Source organism: Pelecanus crispus, chromosome W (assembly GCF_030463565.1).
Source record: "Pelecanus crispus isolate bPelCri1 chromosome W, bPelCri1.pri, whole genome shotgun sequence".
Classification (NCBI taxonomy): Eukaryota; Metazoa; Chordata; class Aves; order Pelecaniformes; family Pelecanidae; genus Pelecanus; species Pelecanus crispus.
In genome coordinates this window covers 14717160-14742127 of record NC_134675.1, presented here as the reverse complement: position 1 = coordinate 14742127, position 24968 = coordinate 14717160, and the positions used below count along the sequence as shown (strand labels likewise).

The 24968-nt window shown below is 40.8% G+C and overlaps 1 protein-coding gene across 2 annotated transcripts; it reads left to right on the top strand.

Moving 5' to 3' along the window:
- Window positions 1-8997: 8997 nt before the first annotated feature.
- LOC142596484 (AN1-type zinc finger protein 5-like) lies at window positions 8998-24692 on the top strand. 2 transcript variants are annotated; one of them, XM_075725605.1, is made up of 5 exons: window positions 8998-9193; window positions 9546-9657; window positions 10465-10562; window positions 24140-24262; window positions 24544-24692. In XM_075725605.1, exons 1-5 carry the CDS (start codon window positions 8998-9000, stop codon window positions 24690-24692), a joined length of 678 nt encoding a protein of 225 aa, XP_075581720.1. The 2 variants fall into 2 exon arrangements, with proteins under 2 accessions (XP_075581720.1, XP_075581721.1); XM_075725606.1 differs by lacking the exons at window positions 9546-9657; window positions 10465-10562 and adding exons at window positions 14531-14696; window positions 21409-21429 and having other exon boundaries at window positions 9043-9193; window positions 24156-24262.
- The last annotated feature ends 276 nt before the right edge of the window (window positions 24693-24968 follow it).

Genomic DNA, 24968 nt, shown 5'->3' with positions numbered 1-24968 from the left:
TCTTTTCTCTAAAATGTATTAGTCTACCTCTTGGTACACAGTTGTAAGCTTTTACCTAAGAATGATACCAAAAGGCTGCCAATACTTTCTCCTTCCCCTTTCTTCTGTAATGCTAACATTCCAGTAACGATGTATAATCTGATAAACAGTGGCATCTTCATTGTAGGCAGCAGAAGAGATGTAGAGTGATTAGATTAAGAGCTCTTTAGGCAATGACTCTTTTTCTGTATTTGTATATTACTTCACATAATGTGATCGTAGATACAGCTGCTATTCCTAGATATAACTAGATAATAATGGTAATAATTATTACAATGGAGGGTTTGTAAGACTGAATCTTTATTTGCATGATTACAGAATAGGAAGGCTTGCTGGCATATCTTTATAGAATGTGTTTTCAAGGATACATTTATGAATACCAGTTTTAAACTTTCCTCATTCAATTTGGGAAAAGTTTAACTTCAATTGTACTTTATACAGCTTTACTGTTTTTATGAGCATAGTTCTTGGAAATTTATGCATCGAGTGCCTCAGCCTTATCTGTGTCTGCTGTCACTAAATCATCCACCCCATTCAGCAGTAGTCCCACATTTTCCCTGTTCAGCCTTTTACTATTAATGTAATGGTGGAAGCTGTCACAAAAATTTCACAACTGGCCTGTGCTGACCAAGGAGAGAGGCTAGGACACAAAGTATAGAATTGCAAGAGTAATTCTTTATTCATGCGCATGAGGTGTCCCATTCAAATTGGGGCACCCCGAATGTGGTTTTACACATGGTTCTTATACCTTTCAAGCATTCAGGTAACAACATGATTTGGCCAATCGCTACTTAACACACACACTACTATTTTGAAAAGCAACTCTAATTCTATGGCATCATCATCCATCTGCTGCTTTCTTGATCTAGGTATCCCTGGGGTCTTACTACAGTTACTTATCTATGATGCCAGATAATAGGAGGGTTTCACAGAGGTGTTTGGAGGGGCTAGGATGCTGGCATTATCTCAGTAGTCCAGGGGTATCCTTTCTTCTTCATGGATTGCTTTAAGATTCCGAGAAACAAAAGGTCCTTATCTTCAAGGTGGGGGCTGTCCTCCTCCTTGCAGTGAGCTGGGGCCCTAGTTATGCTGACTTAACCATGTTTATGCAATATACAATGTAAACTATATATCTCTCAAGAAAGTTAATACAATTTCATACTATTAAGAAAGTTCATACAATTTCATACTATAAAGACTAATTGGTACAATCCTTAGGGAATGCGATTTTCCTAACAAAGTTCTTCCTGTTGCTCTTGACTTTCCTTGCAAGTCTCAACTACTCCAACTGAGCTTTAACTTTCCTGATACCATCCCTATATGCCTGGGCAATGTTTCTCAGTTCCTCCTTTTTAGCCCGTCTCTGCTTTCATCCTCTGCATACTGCCTTTATGTGTTGGAGCTCCATTATTAGTGCCCTATACTTCTGCAGAGCATGCTGTCCTTCAGTACAGTATAATTCCATTTACCCGAAAGTTTTATCTATCTCTGATAGAAGCTTTTGGGTCTCAGGAGACATCCCTCTGACAAACAAGGAAAGAGATCACCTCTAGAAGGCATTTCAGGCAAAAAGAGCTTTTTCTAATTATTTCAGCAGTGTACTTCACGTAAAGCCATACCTTCCAATTCTAGCTGTTTTCTTCAGATTAAATGGTTTAAAGAGGCCCATAAATATATGCCCCAATATACTGTAGCCTCAGAAAATCAATAGAATATGGTAGAAACTGCATTTAAGCAAAGTTGAATTATTTAGACCATTTATCTAAAGCAGCTTTGAATTTTACAGAAGATCTTCTATTCCCAAGATACATGTATTCATGTAAGCATGGTATGTTTATTTTCCATTTCCTAGAAATACTACCTTACAAATATTTTAATTGCTCTTAATTTACTATGACGAAGTAATCATTCTCCTATACCTACTAACGGTGTTTTGAAACTATAAGCTACCCTGTGCTGCTACCACAGTGAGCAAGAAGTCTGAAATAACAAGCTTTATTCTTTCCTTTGATTTCTTTTTCCTCTTTCCATGTTCTCCAGGCTTGCACGCCCTTCTAACTCCCTCTCTCCACAGTGATGTAACCTTTCTGTCTCTTACCTATCTAGGTCAGTGTTACATCCTCTGAACACATAGTTTTATCAACATCCAATAGTCTAATCTAAAGTTTGGACATGCAAAAATACATAAATATTTAATCTTGAGGTTCAGTGACCCACAAATTTGCAAATCTGAATGCAAGTCAAGGTTTGGATTTCAAATTCACCCTATGTTTACAGGTGGTCACAACCAATAAAGTCTGTGAGAAAGACAACAAACCTTCAGGTAGACCACAGAACAAAGAGACTTTATCCCATATACAACAAATCCCTTCCTGTCTCAATTGTCTGGAAAACATATGTTTCAGTCCGATATCTTTGTATACTATAGAGATTCCTTTGATTTTAGTAAATACAGTTTATAAACACTCAAAAGTTAAGAATTTTAAATCAATAAAACTCACAAGAAATAGAATTTCTTTATACTATATCACAGAAAAAAAATCCACCATCAAGCACAGAATTATCCCATTTATTTTAAAACTGACTTATCACTGCAGACAATCCATTAAGTCAGATAACCTATTTAAAAAAAAAAAAAAAAGTAGCCAGCTAGTGCCTTAATAGTTGTTTAGGTATAAAAGTGTAAGTAGACAATAGCCAATGAACCCAGAAGATAGCTAAAAAGGAAGTGCGAGGTTAAAAAAACAAATGGCTGCTTGTGATGGATACACCCACTCTGAGTGAACAGTACTTTGGTTCAGGCATCACTGACAAGTAGGCCTGACTGAAATAATCCTTGATGTGCAAACCTTGAGAACTGTGTGAGGCCATATCTTCTCAGGAACTAAGGAATCTAGGCTGTGTCTTATCAGGAGCTAACAGTACCAGACTGAGCTGGGACTAGACAAAACTAAAACTGCTACAGCTGCACTCCTGCACATACACCAAAGGGAGGTTTGACTACAAGTCAATCACTTTATGCTATAAATATCTGTAGCCCTCCAAGCCCATTGAGCTCTCCTGTATGGCTGCAAGCTGCATGGCTGTGATCTCCCCCTTGAGCAGGGACACCCCTTAAGGTTACTCCTCAAGGCTGAGAGACCCCTTACCCAAGCATCTGATATCTATAATGAGGTAATCAACATTTTACATTAGGCCTAAAAGTATATTGTATGCTAGCAACATTTATATATCCAGCTATAGCTTAATTATTAGAAGTGTAGTAGAGTGTTTGACCACTGTCTAAATCATCATCTAACCACTAAATTATCATTTAAATCATCATTTAAATAATTGTCAAATCATTGTTTAATTACCATTCAATTATTGCTTAATCATCATTTGATTGCCATTTAATTTTCATTCAATCATCGATTAACTATCATTTGTTCATCGTTTAATCATTAATAAAACCGTTTTAGTTAACCCCACAATGATTCTATGACTTCTCTTAATAATTCACCTGTGACACTGCTGCACGTGCAAGTTTAAACGGAACCGTTAATTAGCGGCTGAGGTGTCTGTTATTAGCGCAAGTGGATGGGGGAAGGCTTTGTTTTCTTTATCTCCTTGTGCGTAGCTCTGTCTCATTTCTGTGGGCTGGCTGAAGCCACGCGAGACAGTTGCCACTGCTCTGGACACGGCTCCTTCCGCTTCCCCACCCCTCTAGAGAGCTAAACGACGTTCTCTGACTACGCGCGGAGTCTCTGTCCATTCCTGTATAGTCCCCAGTCTCGGGGAGGGGGAGGTTGGTGACTAGGCGAATAGCGGCGGTACCGTGAGCCACCTCGCGTGTGCTTCGTCCTTTCTTCCCCCTCCCTAGCCGCCTCCGCGTGGGAGCGCGCGGGCGTGCAGGCCTCAGGAGGAGGCGGAGCTGACGCGAGCGGACCGGCGGGTTCGGATCCCTCCTTCCTCAATTCTTTCTTTCTTGCGCCTTCCTTTCGTCCTTCTGCGCGTCGCGCGTCTCGTTCCGCGCCGCTGCCGCTAGCTTCGTGCCCCACACCCTCTTGCCCTTCGTTCTCCAGAAACAGTCCGGAGCCACCTGCAGCGCCTCCGACATCGGCCGTGGGGTTTCTCGCTCCGCCCCCCCACTCCCAGGAGCAGGTACGCGGGCGCTGAGGGGCGGCTCGGGGGGATGTGGGCTCGATTTCTGAGAGCTGTTAGTGCGGTGGCGGTGTGCGCAGAGGAGCGGCGTGGGAGGGAGCTTAGGCCTCCCCGCGGCGTTTCTGCTGCCTTCCGCGAGACGAGGGGTGGCAGGGCGTCTCTCGTCTCCTCCGGCGGTCCCCTTCCTCTCATTCTCCGACGCGGCGGGTGCTGCGGAGGGAGGCTGCGAGCCGGCCTGGTGTATACCCCACTTCCCCCTTAAGTGGGGCAGACAATGGGAGCGAGACAGTGAGGCTTCCTCAGTCCTCGCTGGGAGGGGGGGTGAGGGGGGCCGCGCGGCAGCTGGTGCCGAACATGATTCAGGGGTTTGTGAGAGGCCGCGGCGGGGAGTGCCCGGGGCTCCACATTTCACATTTCCGGCTTGGCATCCTCCCCCCCCCCCCCCGCCTTTTTTTTTTTTTTTTTTTTTTTTTTTTTTTTTCCTCCTTTCTCTTCTCTTCCCTCCTTAGCCCGGCAGCCTCTGGGTCTTTTGTGTTCCGGTATCCTCGGAGGGGGGGGAAGGCGACTGAAACGTACCACGCTTTGAGCACTTGGCAGTGCCTTCCCTTTTGTCTGACTCATTGAGCTGGATTTAATTGTCATTAGGAAATGCCTGGTTTGATCCGTGTTCTTAGCATTTACTTTGTCTTTTTGCTTCACCTAGGACACTGTTAGAGAGGCGTATACCTGAAACATCCTTGCTGTTTGTTTGGTGTGGTGTTTTTTTTTTGGTCTGTTTTCTAGCAGAGGATATTCAGATAAATAAGTATTTATTTAACCAGCCAGTTTAGCCCTATCGCTTACTCAGTTCCAAGGTTTTATTATTGATTTTAAATTAGTTTGTATTTGTATTCCCTTCATTAAGTAAGTATTAGGATAATTTTTAGTGCATTTATGTACTTCACGAAGTGCATAAGTGTTAGGATTCAGTTGTTTATTGGAAGTGCACTTGGTGTGCAAGAAAGAGCTTAGTTATATTGATCATTCAAATAATCTCAATATCTGCCGCTATTGAAGTTGACTATGCCTCATCTTAGTTGTATCTTGGAACTAAAAAGATGTCTTAGTTATGAGACTTTGTTAACTTTACTACTAATAATAAAGTATTTATGTTCCCCTTTTAGTTTAGCTGGGTAAATTTGCCAGTAACTGTGAAGGTCAGTGATGTAAATTACTGTTTGAGTTGACACACTGAATAAAATAGTTCATTTTTATATTGGGAGGTCAGGGTTAAACAGGGACATCTCTGAGGGTTAAGACTTTCTCCTTTTGGGGGTAGAAGAGATCTTTATATCTCTTGCAAAGGTTTGGTTGTAACCACCCAACCAAAAAGGTTGAGGGATGTATTTGTAAGGCTGTGAGAGAGTAATCATCTCTTAGGTTTCTGATCATAGCCAGTTGTTTTCTGTTCTTGCTGTGAAATAGAGATGAAAATGTCTGTTTGAGAAGACTACCTCATGATGCTGTGTTTTCTCGATTGAATTTAAGTATCTGCATTCCCTTTTTCTCTAGAAAAGAAGCTGTAGTCATGTTAATCGAATTTCATATTTTCCTCTTACAGTGGGTGTATGCTTGGCTGCTTGTTCTGTGGGTTGTTGGAGTTGGTAGCCTTCAGAGATATAAATAGAAGCTGATTTCAGAGGCCCCTGTTGGCAAGGGGGGGGACACTGCAGCCTTGTGACAGGCGGAAGCTAATGTGCTCACCAATGTGACCCGAGTTTCTGAGAAAAGTTCAGGAAAGCAGATATGTGATGGTATTAGCTAGTTTTCCAGGAAATAGAATTGAATTTGTAAGGCCTTAGCTAGTTACTGATCTTAGTAGAAAAGCTCGTAGGGAAGAATTGGAGAAGTATGTAATCTGTCTCTTCTGAAAACTTCACTTTCACTGTTGTTCAAAAGATTAAATGGCATATTTTAGTGTCCTGGTTAGTAGATTAAATTCTGGAAAGTATATTATAACCTAGTCAGGTGATACCTGGACCTTAAAGAGTGTGAAAAAGCACAATTACTTAAGCATTGGATAACAACTTGATCTTTCAATTAGGGGCATGTATTTAAAGTAGTGAAAGACTGTGCTGACAAAGGAGCCATGAAGACTCTTGTTTGTAATATGTTAATAGCAGCATTAATACCTAAAGCTAAATTTAGTAAGTGGTGAAATATGCTAATTTGAAAGCAGAGCAAGTCAATTGAGATAGCGCTTTGAGCTTACCTGCATAATAAGGGCAGAAGTACAGTCTTTATTTGTATTATAATAACATAGAGCTACAATAAAGATGAGAAATTTTTTTTTTTTTTTTTTAGGCTTTAGATTTTCTGTTGCATCCATTGACTGGTGTATGGCTGTAAAACTGCAATTTGTTGAGAGATATATTGGAATAAGTGTGTTTGCTTTGTAGTACTGAAACAAAGGTATAAATCGTTGAAGTCCTGTGACTGCCAGCAGGCAAGCAGATTAATTTTACTCTTTTCTCCTGATATTGATTTACTTTGATCCCAGAAGTTTAGATTAACTAGACAAATACTGCTGTCAACTACAGTTGTCTTACTGTTTAATATATTAGCATTTAGTATGTTTGAGCTCTCATGAGCATCAGCAGATAAATGTCCCTTATTGTGGCTGCCCTTAAAGAGGAAGGCAGTAATCTAGAGTTTTCACTAAAATGTCTCCAAGTGCCATAGGCAGTACTTCCACTAAATCTAAATTTTTGGAGGACAAGCACAATGTTCTTGTGTCCTCAACTTGTAGTAGATCGCTTGATTACTATATTCCAATTTTATTGCCACTGGGAACTAAGGATTTGGTTACAGTTTTTCTACTAGTCTTGTTTTGCAGATGTTAACTACTGGTGAAGGTGAAGTATTTTTATTCCTAACTTATGCAGTTGATGGCAGAGATGAGGGTTGGTGTTATCTACCTTTGGGAGGTGCGGAAGTCTGCCTATATCTTTGAGACAAAAGTTTTAACTGGCTTTTTGGAAATGTGTAGGCTGTGTAAATGAATGTATTCAACAGTCTAAAATTGTTTTATTTTTCTTGGAAGAGTAAAATCTGGTCTAAGCTTATTTCATAAATGCTTTTTGATCATCTGTTTTGAGGGCTTGTTGCATGCATGTTGATGCCAGTTAATATTCAGTATTGGGTTTCATATGCAATTTAAGCAGAGTTAAAGGTCTTGTTATGGAAATTTCTCCTAAAGATATAAAATACAGTTTTAAAATGACTGCCCATACTTCAGTGATTTTTGTTCTGTTTAAAAAATGTGTTGTGAAAGTACCAACTGCTAATAATGGGATTAGCATCAGAATGATGCAAGATCAACATTACTGAAAAAGTGGAGTTCTTTTGGAGTCTGCAAAGATAAGCTATGCTAATTACCAGAATTGTTTAGTAGACCCAAACTTGGTCTTGCTTATTCTACCCATCTAGCTGTGGGATTTTTTTTTTTTTCTACCCTGTAAGCACTTAGAGGTTGGTAATAAAGTTTTTGTTGGCTGTTGAATTCAATTTGGTTGTAACCTGCACGCACAGCTCAGTGTCTGACAAGTATATTATTTCTCGGTATTACTATGTGTATTGGGTTTGTGTGGCAAGGTTTTAGTAGCAGGGGGGCTACAGGGGTGGCTTCTGTGAGAAGTTGCTAGAAGCTTCCCTGATGTCTGAAAGAGCCAATGCCAGCTGTCTCCAAGACGGACCTGCTGCTGACCAAAGCTGAGCCAATCAGTGATGGTGGTAGTGCCTCTGTGATAACATATTTAAGAAGGGGGGGGGGGGAAACCTGTGCAATAGCAGCTGGAAGAGAGGAGTGAGAATGTGAGAGCAATGACTGCAGACACCAAGGTCAGTGAAGAAGGAGGGAGAAGGAGGTGCTCCAGGCACTGGAGCAGATTCCCCTGCAGCCCGTGGTAAAGACCATCGTGAGACAGGCTGTCCTTCTGCAGCCCATGGAGGTCCGTGGTGGAGCAGATATCCACCCTGCAGCCTGTGGAGGACCCCATGCTGGAACAGGTGGATGTGCCCTGAAGGAAGCTGTGACCCCATAGAGAGCCCATGCTGGAGCAGGCTCCTGGCAGGAACTGCAGCCCTGTGGAAAGGAGCCCATGCAGGAGCAGGTTTTCTGGCAGGATTTGTGGCCCTGTGGGGGACCCACGCTGGAGAAGTTTGTGGAGGACTGTCTCCCATGGGAGGGACCCCATGCTGGAGCAGAAGAGTGTGAGGAGGAAAGAGCAGCAGAGACAACATTTTATCAACTGACCACAACCCCCATTCCCCATCCCCCTGTGCTGTTTGGAGGGGGGGGAGGTAGAGAAAATCATGAGTGAAGTTGAGCCTAGGAAGAAGGGAGCAGTGGGGGGAAGGTGTTTTAAGATTTGGTTTTATTTCTCATCATCCTTATCTGATTTGATTGGCAATAAATTAAACTAATTTTTCCCAAGTCGAGTCTATTTTGCCCATGATGGTAATTGGTGAGTGATCTCTCTCTGTCCTTATCTCAAGCCCTGAGCCTTTCATCATATTTTTCTACCTGTTCAGTTGAGGAGGGGGAGTGATAGAGCGGCTTGGTGGGCATCTGGCATCCAGCCAAGGCCAACCCACTACACCATGATAATGCTTTTTACCTCTCTTAGAGGTTCATAACTATATTACTTATCAATAGAATTGAAGTATATATTAACATCCATATAGCCATCTTTAAAAATGCTGATATTGGTTTTTGTGGGCAAGGTAAGCAGACCTACTTTAATTCTATAACCCTGTAATCAATTTTGGTGAGAAATGCCAGTTCCTAATGCAGTTCTTGGTTTTATTTACAGCACTGAAATGGCTCAGGAGACAAACCAGACCCCAGGGCCCATGCTGTGTAGTACAGGATGTGGATTTTATGGAAATCCTAGGACAAATGGGATGTGTTCTGTTTGCTACAAAGAGCATCTTCAGCGACAGCAGAATAGTGGTAGAATCAGCCCAATGGGTAAAGGTTTGAGTCTTTTTAATTTCTTTTTTTGTGTCTTGGAAAATATAATGTATAGGCGATGAGAGGATTTGCGGAATTTATTTCAGGAGATCTTCTGATAGCTGCATACTAAAACTATGAATGTCAAAGGGAATAATACTTTAAATCGCAGTAAAAATAAAAATACATTGTTGAGTAATGTTCTGGCCCACAATCCCTGTATTTTGGTCATTAACAGTATAGTCTCTCTTAATTAAGAAGATGCAGTAGAATGAGGAATGATTTGAAATGGATCATAACTGTATGCAAAACTACTTGACTAACTTGTATTCTATGCTTTGCTTATTAACTTCTCAAATTTCTGTTATAGGTACAGCTAGTGGTTCAAACAGTCCTACTTCAGACTCTGCATCTGTACAGAGAGCAGACACTAGCTTAAACAACTGTGAAGGTACTGCTAGTAGCACATCTGAAAAATCAAGGTAAGATCATAGAATCATTTAGGTTGGAAAAGACATTTAAGATTGAGTCCAACTGTAAACCTAACGCTGCCAAGTCCACCACTAAATCATGTCCCTAAGCACCACATCTACACATCTTTTAAATACCTCCAGGGATGGGGACACAACCACTTTCCTGGGCAGCCTGTTCCAATGCTTGACAACCCTTTCGGTGAAGAAATTTTTCATAATATCCAGTCTAAACCTCTCCTGGTACAACTTGAGGTTGTTTCCTCTTGTCCTATTGCTTGTTACTTGGGGGGGAAAAAGACCGACACCCACCTCACTACAACCTCCTTTCAGGTAGTTGTAGAAAGCAATAAGCAGCATTTTTCTCCAGACTAAACAGCCCCAATTCCCTCAGCCTCTTCTCATAAGACTTGTTCTCTAGACTCTTCACCAGATGAAGATATTATTTTGAGGTTTGAATGAACTGTGAGTGTATAGCAAGTTAAAGTAACATTGCAGTAACCTTACCCTATTACAGTGAGTTTCTGCAGAGGGAAAAGGGACAGTGCACCTGACAGTGCTTTATGAATCTTTTTATAAATGAGAACCAATTAGTGTTTGGTGTTGGACTACTACATTTACAAGGATATTTCTGGTTTATCTGGGGAAATATTTGCTACAGATTGCTAAGTTTCTTCTAGGGAAGAGAGATAGTAGAAGTACAGATCAGGAACATGTATCAATAATAACTGATCAGGTAGTCTATTGATGGATTTTGACAGTTTAAGCTCTTATGAACTCAAAACTAATGTAATTACCCATTTCACTGTATGTAAACAGAAACGTGCCTGTTGCCGCTTTGCCTGTAATGCAGCAAATGACAGAAATGAGCATTTCGAGAGAGGAAAAAGTGTCACCAAAAACAGAGACTGAGCCAGGTATGTTTGCAGAGTAACACTAGGTACAACTGACTTAACAGAAGCTGACAATTTATTTACTTTCTCTTAAGTAGGCATATCCCTTTGGTGATGGTCTTGAGGAACTGTTAATTATGAATGCTTCTTGAGTATTAGTACCCTCAGAATCAAGAAAAATTACTAGTGCCAGAATATAGTTTTCAGACACATGTTCAATTTTAGTAGATAATTTGACACTTGAGGAGCATTTTGGCTATCAAACCTTAATTTTAAAAGTAACACACTTAAATTGTATCTGGGCGCAAGATGTTCAATTTTGAAGTCGGTGTTGATTTTTGTATAAAAGCTAGCATACAGTTCCTGCTGACTTGTGGCAACCAAAATGGTTTGTTGCATTTGAAGAACAGAGTTCTTAATAAATTCCATTCTACAGAAGGATGAGAGTGGGGGAGAAGGGAATACTTGATTTAAAATACTAACAAAGACTGCTAAAGGTTCTTGGACTAATTGAGTAATCAGTAGATATAAACAGAACATTGTTCTGTAGATATAGAATACTTACGGCATTAATTGCTTAGTGAGAATGTTCAGTTTAAGTCTTATTGCTGTTCAGGAAGGCTGTAGCTGTAGTATTTAAACTTTGAAGTGTAAAGTATTTCTTGGTGGGAGGTGGGGAGGGACTGCTTCCCTACCTACTAGTGAGTGATTGAATTAATGATTTATTATATAGCAGTTCATTCAAATGGATATCTTAATGTACTTGTTTAATATCTGTAGGTATTGACACTTGTTAATTAATAGTTCTGAAATGGTCTTAAAACATTAAAAGCTGATGTTTAATAGGAAAACTACAACTGAAGATAAAATGGTTTTGTTTTGTTTTGAAAATGAGTTGAAAATTCCAGAAGGTACCACTCAGCACTGTATAGATGCATCTTTGCCAATAAGACTGCTGTTACAGGTGATAGTTAATTGCTTAGTGTTTGTACACAGGTTTTAACTTAACATGACTTAATTAAAATAGTAAAAATTGTGAATGTGAACTAAATGACAATTGCTTTTACTATATTCTTTTTTGGTTATGTACAGACTGAGGAGATTTTTACACGTTTCAGCTTCTCGTAACTTATGTTATCTGAAGAAACTTATTATATGAAATTTATAAATATTGTAACAAAGTATAAATTTCTAAACCCATATTGTCTTGTTATGAATTACTACCTGAAAAAGTGACAGGCAGGAAAGAAATACATAAAATGGTCGCAGTGGTCAAGTAACAGCTGAATTTTGTCTTAGTAAAACTGCCAATAGGGATTTGTCACTTTGCCAACTGTAAAGGGCAATCTTCTGTTTCTGTTGACTCAATATCCATTTTCTCATAACAAGGCAACTAAATGGTAGCGTCACACAGCACTCTTTTTTCCCCCTATTTTAATCAATAAATATATAAAAAAATCCTCAAGATAATCTTGCAGCTTGAAACCAGTCAAAACTCCATTAAAGCTTGTGTAGAGATTGTTGGGAAAACTACCATAGAATTTAAATGTTTGGAAAAAACTTCCATAACAAAATTGTCTTCCTTAGTACATATTCATAAATTCTTGAAACAGTCTTCAGCTGCTGTAAAAGTAGAAGTTCATCAAGTTGGGGGCAGATTTTAGACAACACAGAATAGTGTCCTTATATACTATTCTTAGATTACAAAGGGTTTATCAGACATTTAAGATATACCAAGTGTTTGCAGTATTCACTAGTATGTTGATCCTGTAAGTGTTTCGCAGTCAAGAAAAGATGGCCTCAACTTTTTATAAACCCCTATTGTGTTTGGGCTAGTTCCATGTTTTTTTTCTTTTCCGGCATCATCCAATATGTGTTGGTCTCTCTTGAGGCTTGAGGAGGAGCTGAAACAACAGTAGAGTAGATAATTCATGTCACCTCATAACAACAAAGCTAATACTTTCTATGAGATGTAATTCTCTAAGATAATGCCTGTCATGATGTTGCTAACGAAAAGACTTCAATTTTTATGTGTAGTCTCACCCTGGTAACTGAATTTCATAACTGTCTATCAGATGGTAGGTCAGGAACAAACAATCTAGCCTTCAAGCAAAGTAGGTCTTTTTTTTTTTTGTGGTTTGTTTTTTTGTTGTTGTTGGGGTTTTTGTTTGTTTGTTTTTTTAAGGTCTTCGGCACTATGAAGGCTCATTCTCTTCTGCAAGCCAGAAAGTTCTAAATAGTTAAGTCTGGACAATTGGCTTTGAGTCTGTGGACTAAAAATATACTTACTTCCTGTTGAGATATAAGCATCTGATTCTAGAAAATTCTGAAGTTGACAAAAATGAAGCTTTAACAGGCTTGTTTTGCTTTTGTTTTTCCCAGGTTGAGGTTGTAACCTGGATTCTCATTCAGAACAAATCGGGTCTGAAGGCAATTAATCATACCTTAGCATTTGAAGGGAGAAAGGCATGACAGCTGTAACCAGCCTAGTTGGTTGTAATTTAGATGTCTAACATGATATATTTTGTTGTAACTTGTAATTTCTTAGTTCAATTTTCGTGCTGCTTGTAGTTTTGTAACTGAATTGTGGCATGTGTTCAGTCCAGTTACTTACCTGATGAACTGTTTACAAGTCAGTGAAATATAAAGACCTTTATATCAAAACTCCAGTTCATAATTGGGCATTAGTTATATCATGCATTTTATAGGCTTTTGATATGCTTATATACTTTTTAATTAAGGATTGAATTCTAGTCTAGTCTTGACCAAAGTCAGAATATACCTGAAGCATTCTAGAGATATTGTTCATATGTGTGCTTTTTTCCATGCTAATTTACAGGAATTAAATGCAAAAACCCCTTATCTAACTCCTTACTTTCCTTGTGTTGATTATTATATCAGAACAATACCATTACGAAGTTACTGAGACATAGTAGAGGCTTTTAAGAAACCTGTTTTGTTTCAGCAGGTTTTTAAGTAGCAATAAAACATCCATACAAGAGAGCCGATTTACATATTGAGCGCTAAAACCAAACTGTTCTGAAAAAAAGTATGTTTAAATAATCATATTGTATCAAATCATAGCATATTTCTAGCTTTTCTTTTTTTTGCTTTTGAGGGTCACTACCTTTCTGATTGAGTCTCCCATCAGGTCTGTAAGTGTTTCCAGACATAGAATCATAGAATTGTTTAGGTTGGAAAAGACCTTTAAGATCATCCAGTCCAACCATTAACCTAACATTACCAAGTCCACACTAAACCAATTAAGGGTAGACTAGACTAAACCATGTCCTGAAGTGCCACGTCTACCCGTTTTTTGAACGCTTCCAGGGATGGTGACTCCACCACCTCTTTGGGCAGCCTGTTCCAATGCTTGACTACCCTTTCCGTGAAGAAATTTTTCCTAATTTCCAACCTAAACCTCCCCTGGCGCAGCTTGAGGCCATTTCCTCTCGTCCTATTGCTAACTACTTCAGAGAAGAGACCAACACCCACCTCACTACAACCTCCTTTCAGGTAGTTGTAGAGAGCAATAAGGTCTCCCCTCAGCCTCCTCTTCTCCAGACTAAACAACCCCAGTTCCCTCAGCTGCTCCTCATAAGGCCTGTGCTCCAGACCCTTCACCAGCTTTGTTGCCCTTCTCTGAACACGCTCCAGCACCTCAATGTCTTTCTTGTATTGAGGGGCCCAAAACTGGACACAGTATTTGAGGTGCGGCCTCACCAGGGCCGAGTACAGGGGGACAATCACCTCCCTGCTCCTGCTGGCCCCACTATTCCTGATACAAGCCAGGATGCTGTTGGCCTTCTTGGCCACTTGGCCACACTGCTGGCTCATGTTCAGCCGGCTGTCAACCAGCACCCCCAGGTCCTTTTCAGCCAGGCAGCTTTCCAGCCACTCTTCCCCAAGCCTGTGGAGTTGCATGGGGTTGTTGTGACCCAAGTGCAGGACCCGGCACTTGGCCTTGTTAAACCTCATACAGTTGGCCTCAGCCAATCGATCCAGCCTGTCCAGGTCCCTCTGCAGGGCCATCCTACCCTCCAGCAGATCGACACTCCCACCCAGTTTGGTGTCATCTGCAAACTTACTTAGGGCACACTCAATCCCCTCATCCAGATCGTTGATAAAGATATTAAACAAGGCTGGCCCCAAAACTGAGCCCTGGGGAACACCGCTCGTGACCGGTTGCCAACTGGACTTAACTCCATTCACCACAACTCTCTGGACTCAGTCACCCAACCAGTTTTTTACCCAGTGAAGAGTATGCCCATCCAAGCCATGAGCCACCAGCTTCCCAAGGAGAATGCTGTGGGAGACTGTGTCAAAGGCTTTGCTGAAGTCCAGGTAGATGACATCCACAGCTTTTCCCTCATCCACTAGGCAGGCCACCAGGTCATAGAAGGAGATCAGGTTGGTCAAGCAGGACCTGCCTTTCATAAACCCATGCTGGCTGGGTCTGATTCTCCTGGTTGACCTGCACATGCCTGTTGAGTTCACTCAAGATGAACCTCTCCATAATCTTCCCCGGCACCGAGGTCAGGCTGACAGGGCTGTAGTTCCCCGGGTCCTCCTTCCGGCCCTTCTTGTAGACAGGTGTCACATTCACAAGCCTCCAGTCATCAGGGACCTCCCCTGTTAACCAGGACTGCTGCTAGATGATGGAGAGTGGCTTGGCAAAAGCTCCTCTGCCAGCTCCCTCAGTACTCTTGGGTGGATCCCATCTGGCCCCATAGACTTGTGAGCATCCAGGTGGCGTAGCAGGTCGTTAACTGCTTCCTCCTGGATTATGGGGGGGTTTATTCTGCTCCCTGTCTTCCAGCTCAGGGGGCTGAATGCCCTGGGGATAACTGGTCTGGCTATTAAAGACAGAGGCAAAGAAGGCATTAAGTACTTTAGGCTTTTCCTCATCCTTGGTGACAATGCTGGCCCTTCTCCTTACTTCACCAAGAATCGAAAACTCTATCGTATCATGGTCGCTAAGCCCAAGATGGCCTCCAACCATGACATCTCCCATGAGTCCTTCTCTGTTTGTAAACAGCAGGTCAAGCGAGGCACCTCCCCTGGTAGGCTCACTCACCAGCTGTGTCAGGAAGTTATCCTCCACACACTCCAGGAACCTCCGAGACTGTTTCTTCTCTGCTGTGTTGTATTTCCAGCAGCTGTCTGGCAGGTTGAAGTCCCCCACGAGAACAAGGGCTAGCGATTGTGAGACTTCTGCCAGCTGCTTATAGAATGCTTCGTCTATCTCTTCATCCTGGTTGGGTGGTCTATAGCAGACTCCCAGCAGGACGTCTGCCTTGTTGGCCTTCCCCCTCATCCTTACCCATAAGCACTCGACCTTATCATCACCACTGTCGAGCTCTATGCAGTCAAAACACTCCCTAACATACAGGGATGCCCCACTGCCTCTCCTTCCTTGCCTTTCCCTTCTGAAGAACTTATAGCCATACAATGCAGCACTCCAGTCATGAGACTCATCCCACCATGTTTCTGTGATGGCGACTATGTCATAGCTATCCTGCTGCACAAGGGCTTCCAGCTCCTCCTGTTTGTTGCCCATGCTGCGTGCATTGGTGTACATGCACTTGAGATGGGCTATCGGCTTCACCCCCAATGTTGCCATGCTGCCCCTGGGCTCCACTCTAGTGAGCCTGGTTTTATCCCCTTCCCCCTTTGAACCTAGTTTAAAGCGCTCCTGATGAGTCCTGCCAACTCATGGGCAAGAATCCTTTTCCCCCTTGGAGATAGCTGAACTCCATCTGTTGCCAGCAAGGCCCGGTGCCATGTAAACCTCCCCATGCTTGAAAAAAACAAAATTCCACTGATGGCACCAGCCTCTGAGCCACTTGTTAATCAGGTGAGTTTTCCCATTCCATTTAGCATTCTTCCCTGCCTCTGACGGGATAGAGGAAAACAGTACCTGTGCTCCCGATCCTGCAACCAATTGCCCCAGTGCCCTGAAGTCCTAAAACAATCAAAAGAGACTTCTCTCTGTAATCTCATCACTGCCAACCTGTACAACCAGCAGCAGACTTAATCAGTATCAGTATGCATATCAAAAATTATTTTTCTTAACTCAGTAATATCCTTGTTCTTGGGAGCAGTGTGGTGAGTTATCACTCTGAAGCCACAGCTGTGGAATAGTGCTGCCTATAAAGAAAGTGAACTGGAACTTGAAATGTGTATGGTCTTATGTAAAATGAGTATTAAAAAATCTTCCCCAAATATTGTTAACTTACAGTCTTAGTCCATCCACATTGTAGGTTACCCTTTCCATTCCTGGAAGTTGACGTTTAATGGAATTCATGAGTTGATGTTCACTTGTCTTTTGGCTCTCTACCAAGACAATATGATGAGTTATTTTAATGTTAAATGCCACAGCTGTCCTACATGCAGGTTGAGACCCTGTTATGGGTTGCCCTCACTTATGTTATAGATAAAACCAGTAGCTATGATATATACAGTGTGTGTTGCAGATAATATTCTGAGTAAGATGCTGAATAGACAGCTATCTTATGAGATATTGAAAGATCAAGATAAGTCGATTACATTGCTTGGTTCTTGTTTTAATAACTGATTCTAATTTGTTTTCAAACATGGATATAGTATTTAACTGTGGGTGCTATCTGTAGACAGTTCCTTTGTGGCTGTTGATAAAACCATCAGATATATCAACTTTGTCTTGTGTTCAAAATTATCTTCCTGTTTCCCATGTCTGCTGTAGCTTGAGTAGATGTCCCTGACTGAAACAATTCTGAAATGGAACTAACAATCTCTAAGTCTTGAAGCAGTCTACCTGGAAAAATAAGACCGAGGACCCAACTGCTGGTCCTGTGCTTGTTGCTGATAGGATGCTACTGTATCTTTTTGAGAGATGTGCAACAGACATCAAGTCTTGATGGTAACCAAATTAAACCATATTTGAGTGTGATACTTAAATAGGGGTATCTGTTATATTGGTATAAGAGTAGAAATATTCAGTGTGCCTGTTAGTTGGGCATGTGGGAGATTAATTACATGCTGCAGAATAGTTTTATCCCAGTTCTTTGGCATCAAATTAAAAATGCAGTTTATTCTTTAGCCTTTTATCATGGGTACCTAGATCAGCATAGCAATTGCAGTTTCTGAAGAATAAAATATTCATTCTCAAGCTTGATAAAGCATAATAAATACTGTCCATCTTACTTCCAATGACTCAAACTTATATCAGTTGTGTTAATGTGCAGCGTAAGGATTACATAATCTGTAGTATAATTTTTCAGTTCTCATACTGCAGAAGTGCAGTATGTCTTTCTGATGACTTTTGGGTGCTCTTTGTCTATTACCTTTATTCCTTCTTCTGTTTTAATTTTCCCAGTTCTTCCATGGTGGGAGTTGAATTACCTTCATGTAAAAGTAGTTAGAATGCTTAAAACAACTTTTTTTTTTTTTTATGCTCAAGCATTTCACTCTTCACTGGCATGCTTACTGCTTCCTAGTACTGTGGAAGTCAATGCAGTTTGTTAAACTGCTAGGGTTGTAATTTGAATAATTTGTTTGGGTATAGAGGAAGCTTCTAAAAACCTTCTTGGTATTACTTTAAAGCAACCAGAAAGGGCTACCAAATATGGGGAGGTGTAGTGGGTTGACCTTGGCTGACTGCCAGATGCCCACCCAGTTGTTTTCTCACTCTTCAGCAGGACAGGGGAAGAAAATAAGATGGAAAAGCTTGTGGGTTGAGACAAGGACAGGGTTTCTAATTACAGTCACAGGCAAAACAGACTCAACTGGGGGAAAAATAATTTAATTTATTGCCAATTTAAAAAAAAAAAAAAAAGGAGCAGGATAGTAAGAAACAAAGACAAAGCTAAAAATGCCTTCCTTTTATCCCCTTCTTCCCAGGCTCAATTTCACTCCTTTTATTCCAGACTCTTCTACCTCCTCCCTCTTCTGAGTGACACAGGGGGGAATGGAGGGTTGCAGTCAGTTCATAACAGTTCCTCTCTCTTCCTTCCTCCCTGTGCTTTTTCCCAGCTGCAGCATGGGTCCATCCCACAGGATACAGTCCTTCATGAACTGCTCCAGCTATACTGGTTGATGTAAAGAAAACCACTGTCAGTTCTGAAACTCTAGCTATTGCAGTGGTTATTACTTTTTCAGAAGTCTCATAGTCACTGTGGCTTTAATACTTTGGGGTCAGAGTAGCATTGTTCTTTCTGTTTGTAGGACCTTTCTGTGTATAGGTTGAACAGCTGTCATGCTGTGGCTTGCTTCCAATCAGTGACCTTGCTGTTCCCCCCTCTGTCTGCTTTAAAGATGCATCTTATCTTCAGAATGAGTGAAGTAAATCTTCCCAAATTTACAATGTGACACTTGTATTTGTGCTTTTTTTTTTTTTCCCAGGCACTTCTCATACTAGGATTATGTTGGTCCTTATCCTAGCAGAATTATGATCATAGAATGGTTTGGGTTGGAAGGGACCTCCAAAGATCATCTGGTCCAACCCCCCCTGCAATGAGCAGGGACATCTTCAACTAGATCAGGTTGCTCAGAGCCCAGTCCAACCTGACCTTGAACACTTCCAAAGATGGGGCATCCACAACTTCTCTGGGCAACCTGTTCCAGTGTCTTACCAGGTTAATTGTAAAAAAAAAAAAAAAAATTCTTCCTTATGTCCAATCTAAATCTGCCCTCTTTCAGTTTAAAACTGCTGCCCCTTGTCATGTCACTACAGGCCCTGGCAAAAAGTCTTTCTCCATCTTTCTTATAAGCCCTCTTTAAGTACTGAAAGGCCACAGTAAGGTCTTCCTGGAGCCTTCTCTTCTCCAGGCTGAACAACCCCAGCTCTCTCAGCCTTTCTTCGTAGGAGAGGTGTTCCAGCCCTCTGATCATTTTTGTGGCCCTCCTTCTGGACCCACTCTAACAGGTCCATGTCCTTCTTGTACTAGGGACCCCAGAGCTGGACGCAGTACTCCAGGTGAGGTCTCACCAGAGCAGAGTAGAGGGGCAGAATCACCTCCCTCGACCTGCTGGCCATGCTTCTTTTCATGCAGCCCAGGATACAGTTGGCTTTCTGGGCTGCAAGCGCACATTGCTGGCTCATGTCCAGCTTTTCATCCACCAGTATCCCCAAGTCCTTTTCCACAGGGCTGCTCTCAATCCCTTCACCCTCAGCCTGTATTGATACTGGGGGTTGCCCTGACCCAGGTGCAGGACCCTGCACTTGGTCTTGTTGAACCTCATGAGGTTCACATGGGCCCACTTCTTGAGCTTGTCCAGGTCCCTCTGAATGGCATCCCCTGTGCCTGTTTTGTTGTTCCTGATGGTACTGCATTTTACAATACCTGTGGTTAACTTATTGTTGTCTTTATTAATTAAAAAAAGTCATGCCTAGTTCTGAAAACTTCTTTTGCTTCTGAGTTTGTTTTTTTAACCTTGTAGCAGGAGAACTGGTCTTGTAAAATTTAAGTGAAACAAACTCATCTGGTAACCTGAGCCAATGGTTGGCAAGAGAAATAACCATGGTGATGGAGAGGGCTACATGCCAACAGGAACTCTGTTAAGGTGATAAAACATGTTCTGGTGGTAAAAGGCTTTGCTTCATATCAATAGGGTTATTGGTACTGAGGAAGGAGGTCTGCAGGTAACAATAGCAACCATTTTCCTACCATTGTTTCAGCTTTTGTCTAGTGATTTATTCCGTGGCAGTCACATGGCAATTACTTGGAGTACTTTGCCTGATTAACACAGTATGATTTCTGGCATAAAATAAATGTAATATATTGAGGAATGGCATTGTAGTTGCCCAGTTAGATTTGGCTTGTATGCTAGAGGGAGCCTTTTGTGACATGCAATTGTCAGGATAGTATCTGATAAATTTGGCTCTTAATGTCATGCCAGAACAACTAAAACTTATATTTCATTTGAGCCACAGTTTGATGAAAAAGGGGGTTTTGTTCTGATGTGTGAGCTTTAGTTAAAGGGTGTTGTCCCTGTTCTGGCTGTTAATCAGAAGCTACTCTGAGGACTTCATTATTAAAACTCATTATTAGATCTAACTCTGCTGGCATAAAAGTGGGAGGATACCTCCTTTCTGCAGGTGTTATCTGTGTAGAGAAATAAATTGAACACTTTAATTCTGATTTAGGGGGCCCTGCCCCATCTCCTTGACTTGGGACCTTTCAGTTGCCCATTTCTGCATGTTATCTGCTTTTCCTTTTTGGAATGTATTTTAGTTGTGGGGGAAGGATCCTGCTCGGCAGCTCTTTTGGGAAATGGGCCTTTGCACTTAGGATTATTATCGTTGCTTTCTAGTTCCCATGTTGCTGGTTGTGGCAGTGAACACTAGTCAGTTTGTTTATATGGAGGAGGAAGTACACTTGTAGTAGTTGGTAATGTTTTCCCTTAGATGGATTTGGTTTTTTGTTTTTAATATTTTTGTGACACAGAATGATGTATTGGACTATCTCTTTGCCTTGATGGTTCAGTGAGCTCAGATCAGGTCACTGCTGCACTCGCACCGCTTCTTGTGATGTTTGTTCTCCATTGGTTCGGGTGGTTCCTGCTATAGTACTTCCTATAACATGCAACTCAAATCCCAGGTTACAGCAGTTTAAAGGTATTTCCATTATAGTCTTCACCCCTGGTCCCTTTGTTAAACCCTATGGCCTGGTACATTGCAATGAACTCCTCCCCTTGCCTCTGCTCCAGCTTGGATTTATCCATGGGCTGCAGTCCCTTAGGGTTATACATGCTCCAAGTGGAGCCTTATCTATGAGCCACAGTCTCTTCAGGGGTATACCTGCTGTGGCATAGACTTATCCACAGCCACAGTTGCTTTGAGGTATACCTGTTCCGGCGTGGCCTTATCCATGGGCTGCAATCCCTTCAGAGATGTACGTGCTCCAGTGTGGCCTTATCCACAGCCACAGTCCCTTCAGGAGCATACCTGCTGTGTTGTGGACTTATCCACAGCCACAGATGCTTTGAGGTGTACCTTCTCCAGCGTGGACTTACCCTTGGGCCACAATCCCTTTAGAGGTATACCTGCTGTGGCACAGACATATCCACAGCCACAGATGCTTTGGGGTGTCCTGTTCCCATGTGGACTCATCCACAGGTCACAATCGCTTTGACTTGAGTTCACACTGGAGTTCCAGCCTGTCCAGTACAGCAGCAGTGCCCTGGCCATCTGCCAGCTCATGTGTATGGCCATTGCTGTTATCAAAATGTTTCCAGGCATAGCAAAGACAGATGATAAGCAGTACAGCAAGCAGTGAAAGCAAAAAGCAGCCACTAACAAGCACTAGACTCTAATATACAGTAAGGCAAGCAAACCCCATGGCAAGCACAGGAGCCTGCTGTAGTTAAACAGCTACAACAACTATAAATTAGATCTAGCATATTCCAATCAAATCTGTCATTATCTCAAACCCTTTGAGCCCCATGTTGGGTGCTAAAAAAGACTGTTGTGGTTTAACACTGGTAGGCAGCTAAGCACCACACTGCTGCTTGCTCACTCCCTCAGAGTGGGATAGGGGAGAGAATCGGAAAGTTCCCTTTTTTTTCATCTGATATGGTTTACAATTTGCACTTTTTTTAAACAGACTGGCAATATAACAAATCTAAAAGGAGCTTGACCATGCTTCTTGGTTTGGGAGATGTTTAGTTGATTTCTTAATGCCATAACTAATGCCTGTCAGCTAAGGGGTATGGTATCCAACAGGCTTACACTGTGGTGTCAGTGTTTTTTTGTTTTTTGGTTTTTTTTTTTTTTTTTGTCACAGGCTCTCAACTAGATTATCTGATACTGAACACTACTTTCTTTGGGGTTTAAAGACAAGTTTAAAGTATATCTGTTAATCTAGAAAATATTAATTGTCAAGACAAAGAAATTTTCTAATATAAAAAAAGCAGCTGTGGAAACTACTCTGAAAAGTATTAATAGCAGTAATGATTGTAGTCCTGTACCTTTGCTTTTTACCAATAGCATGCTTAAATATAGAAAAAGTATTGTATATCCAAGACTGGATGGTATTGTTATCCTCAGACTTAGCAAAATAGTGTTGACATTGAACTCTTCCTATAGAATATGTCAAAAATAATAGTAGTAAAGAGTTTGAGTTGTTCCTTAGGACTGTTACAGTTATTGTATAAGAAAAATACTGGTTTACTGTATAAAAATGTTTGGGTATGAGCACTGAAAGTTCCTTGTTACCTCTGAAAGTTTGTTGCTTCTGATTCTTGTTTACAATCTGGAATATGAACTACTGACTGGAGGCTCTCTGTTAACTTCTACAGTGAATTATGAAATGGGGCTTGGATCTGTGAGGCTTTGTGTTAGTTATATACATAGGCATATGAATACAATACAAATACCTGCTCTTTTAAAATTGTATTAATAGTAAAGATAATAAAAAGTTAACTATAAGGGGTTCATGATGTCTGGAAAAATCCACTTTTTACAGAATGCAGTGCTTACTGATCCAAAAGGATCTCAACTAAGAAATCCTATTTGTGTGCGTAAAGTTGGTTACAAATGAGTCCTTTAAGCCTATCTTCTCAATCATTATTTCTGGAGTGTATTTTACAGTTTGCTCATTATCTTTTAAAACAATAGATGTAAACATACAACTGAGTGTTCAGGAAAACCGAACAGGAACTGACTCCTTGGATTGTATGTGTTAAAGTTTGTATACAAACACACCTCCCTTGACTTTCCTCTGCACTAATTGAAGTATTAAAAATGATTTTTAAAACAATTGATGAAAAATTAATTTTTCAGAGAAAACTAACAGATCCACAGAAGTTCACAAAAGGACCCATTTTTATCCTGCAGAGAACTTGAGTAAAACGTGACTAAAATTTGAGCAAAAGCGTTCGACAAAGACAATTGAAAAATAAGTAACTTTGACTCTACCTGCTTGATTGTTAAGGTTGAATATAGTACAAGGATACAGATAGCCAATGTAAATATGTACTTTTCTTTTAAATTACTGAAAAAAGTGTCTGAAACAAGGGCTCTTTTGAGCTGTGTGGTTTGTAGTAGTGTGCTTGATGTATCACAGAATCAGTGGTTTGAAGCTCAAGAATGTTAGCTGCTCTGGTTGACTGAGGTTTTAGATCATCTGACTTTGCAAATATAGTGGCAGAGTAACTTGGTACTATGACAAAAAAGCATTAATGTAAATGTCATCTGTTTCTAAAATATGTTCCTACTGACTTTTCCACAAGTATTCCCTCTGTTCAACAACTTTAATTGTGACAATATTGTTATTGTTTTGGATTAATTTAAACTAGGTCATATGTCTTTGAATGTTGTGTGTATGTGGAACTTCTGGAGTCCTTTCCAAGCCTTTACACCTATATGGATGTATACAGGTGATAATGCTAGGTATCCTGTATTTTCTAGATGATGGAACAGTGGGGGAAACTTGATTGTTTTCTGTAGAGATAAAAGGGAAGTTAACAGAATACCTATTCTGCTTAGAACTTCAGACAATGAGCTTCAGGGTCTTAGAGGAGAATTAACTGTTAATAAATACAAGCATGCTACTGAGTAGCTAGTGAAGTCGAGAAAATGAAAAAAATAACCTTTATTTCTTTTTTGCTTGCTTTAACAGTTGTTACTCAACCAAGCCCATCAGTTTCTCAACCTAGTACTTCACAGAGTGAAGAGAAAGCTGAACTGCCTAAACCAAAGAAGAACAGATGTTTCATGTGCAGAAAGAAGGTTGGCCTTACAGGTATGAGAGCACTTTGTCAATACTGAACAGATCTATATGATTAGTTGCCTCTTACTAGATTAAATTTGTTGAAATATCTGTAGCCATTAAACTTCCTTGCTGTTTTAAAATCCATAGTTAGATCCCTTCATAGAGTTGATATTTGGAAATACTAATTTCATTTATTCTGTTTGTTAAAGTAGATGCACATATACCCCCTTTTGTACTGACTAAGCCCTTAATTTATAGCTTGCTTAAGTCTGAAGCTTCCTAGTTATGTTGCTTTTTCTTTTTTTGTACAGGATTTGATTGCCGATGTGGAAACTTATTTTGTGGACTTCACCGTTATTCTGACAAGCATAACTGCCCATATGATTACAAAGCAGAAGCTGCAGCAAAAATCAGGAAAGAGAATCCAGTTGTGGTGGCTGAAAAAATCCAGAGAATATAAACTAGTCTACTTGTGAAAAGACTGACTTTTACTTGTTTTATTTTAAATATACCCTAGGAAAGCATTAAAGAGCAGATGCATGGCCATTTTCCCTTCTCCAAAGTTTTAATTTTAGCCTTGTCTGTCTTAATGATATTTCAGAATGTTTGGGTGTTTGTTACAGGCAGAAATGGATAGATACAGCCCTTGAAAATGTATATGCTCTCCTCAGAATATGATTGGATGATCATAACCTGCACAGGAATACACATGCGCAGAGGACAGGCTCTAGTTCAC

Bases quoted from the DNA above. Each gene is read 5' to 3' on its own strand.
- LOC142596484 (XM_075725605.1), top strand. From the start codon at position 8,998: ATGCCAGTTCCTAATGCAGTTCTTGGTTTTATTTACAGCACTGAAATG. The intron at 9,194-9,545 runs GTAAAGGTTTGA...TTTCTGTTATAG, and splicing joins TGGTAGAATCAGCCCAATGG to GTACAGCTAGTGGTTCAAAC. The intron at 24,263-24,543 runs GTATGAGAGCAC...TTTTTTGTACAG, and splicing joins AAAGAAGGTTGGCCTTACAG to GATTTGATTGCCGATGTGGA.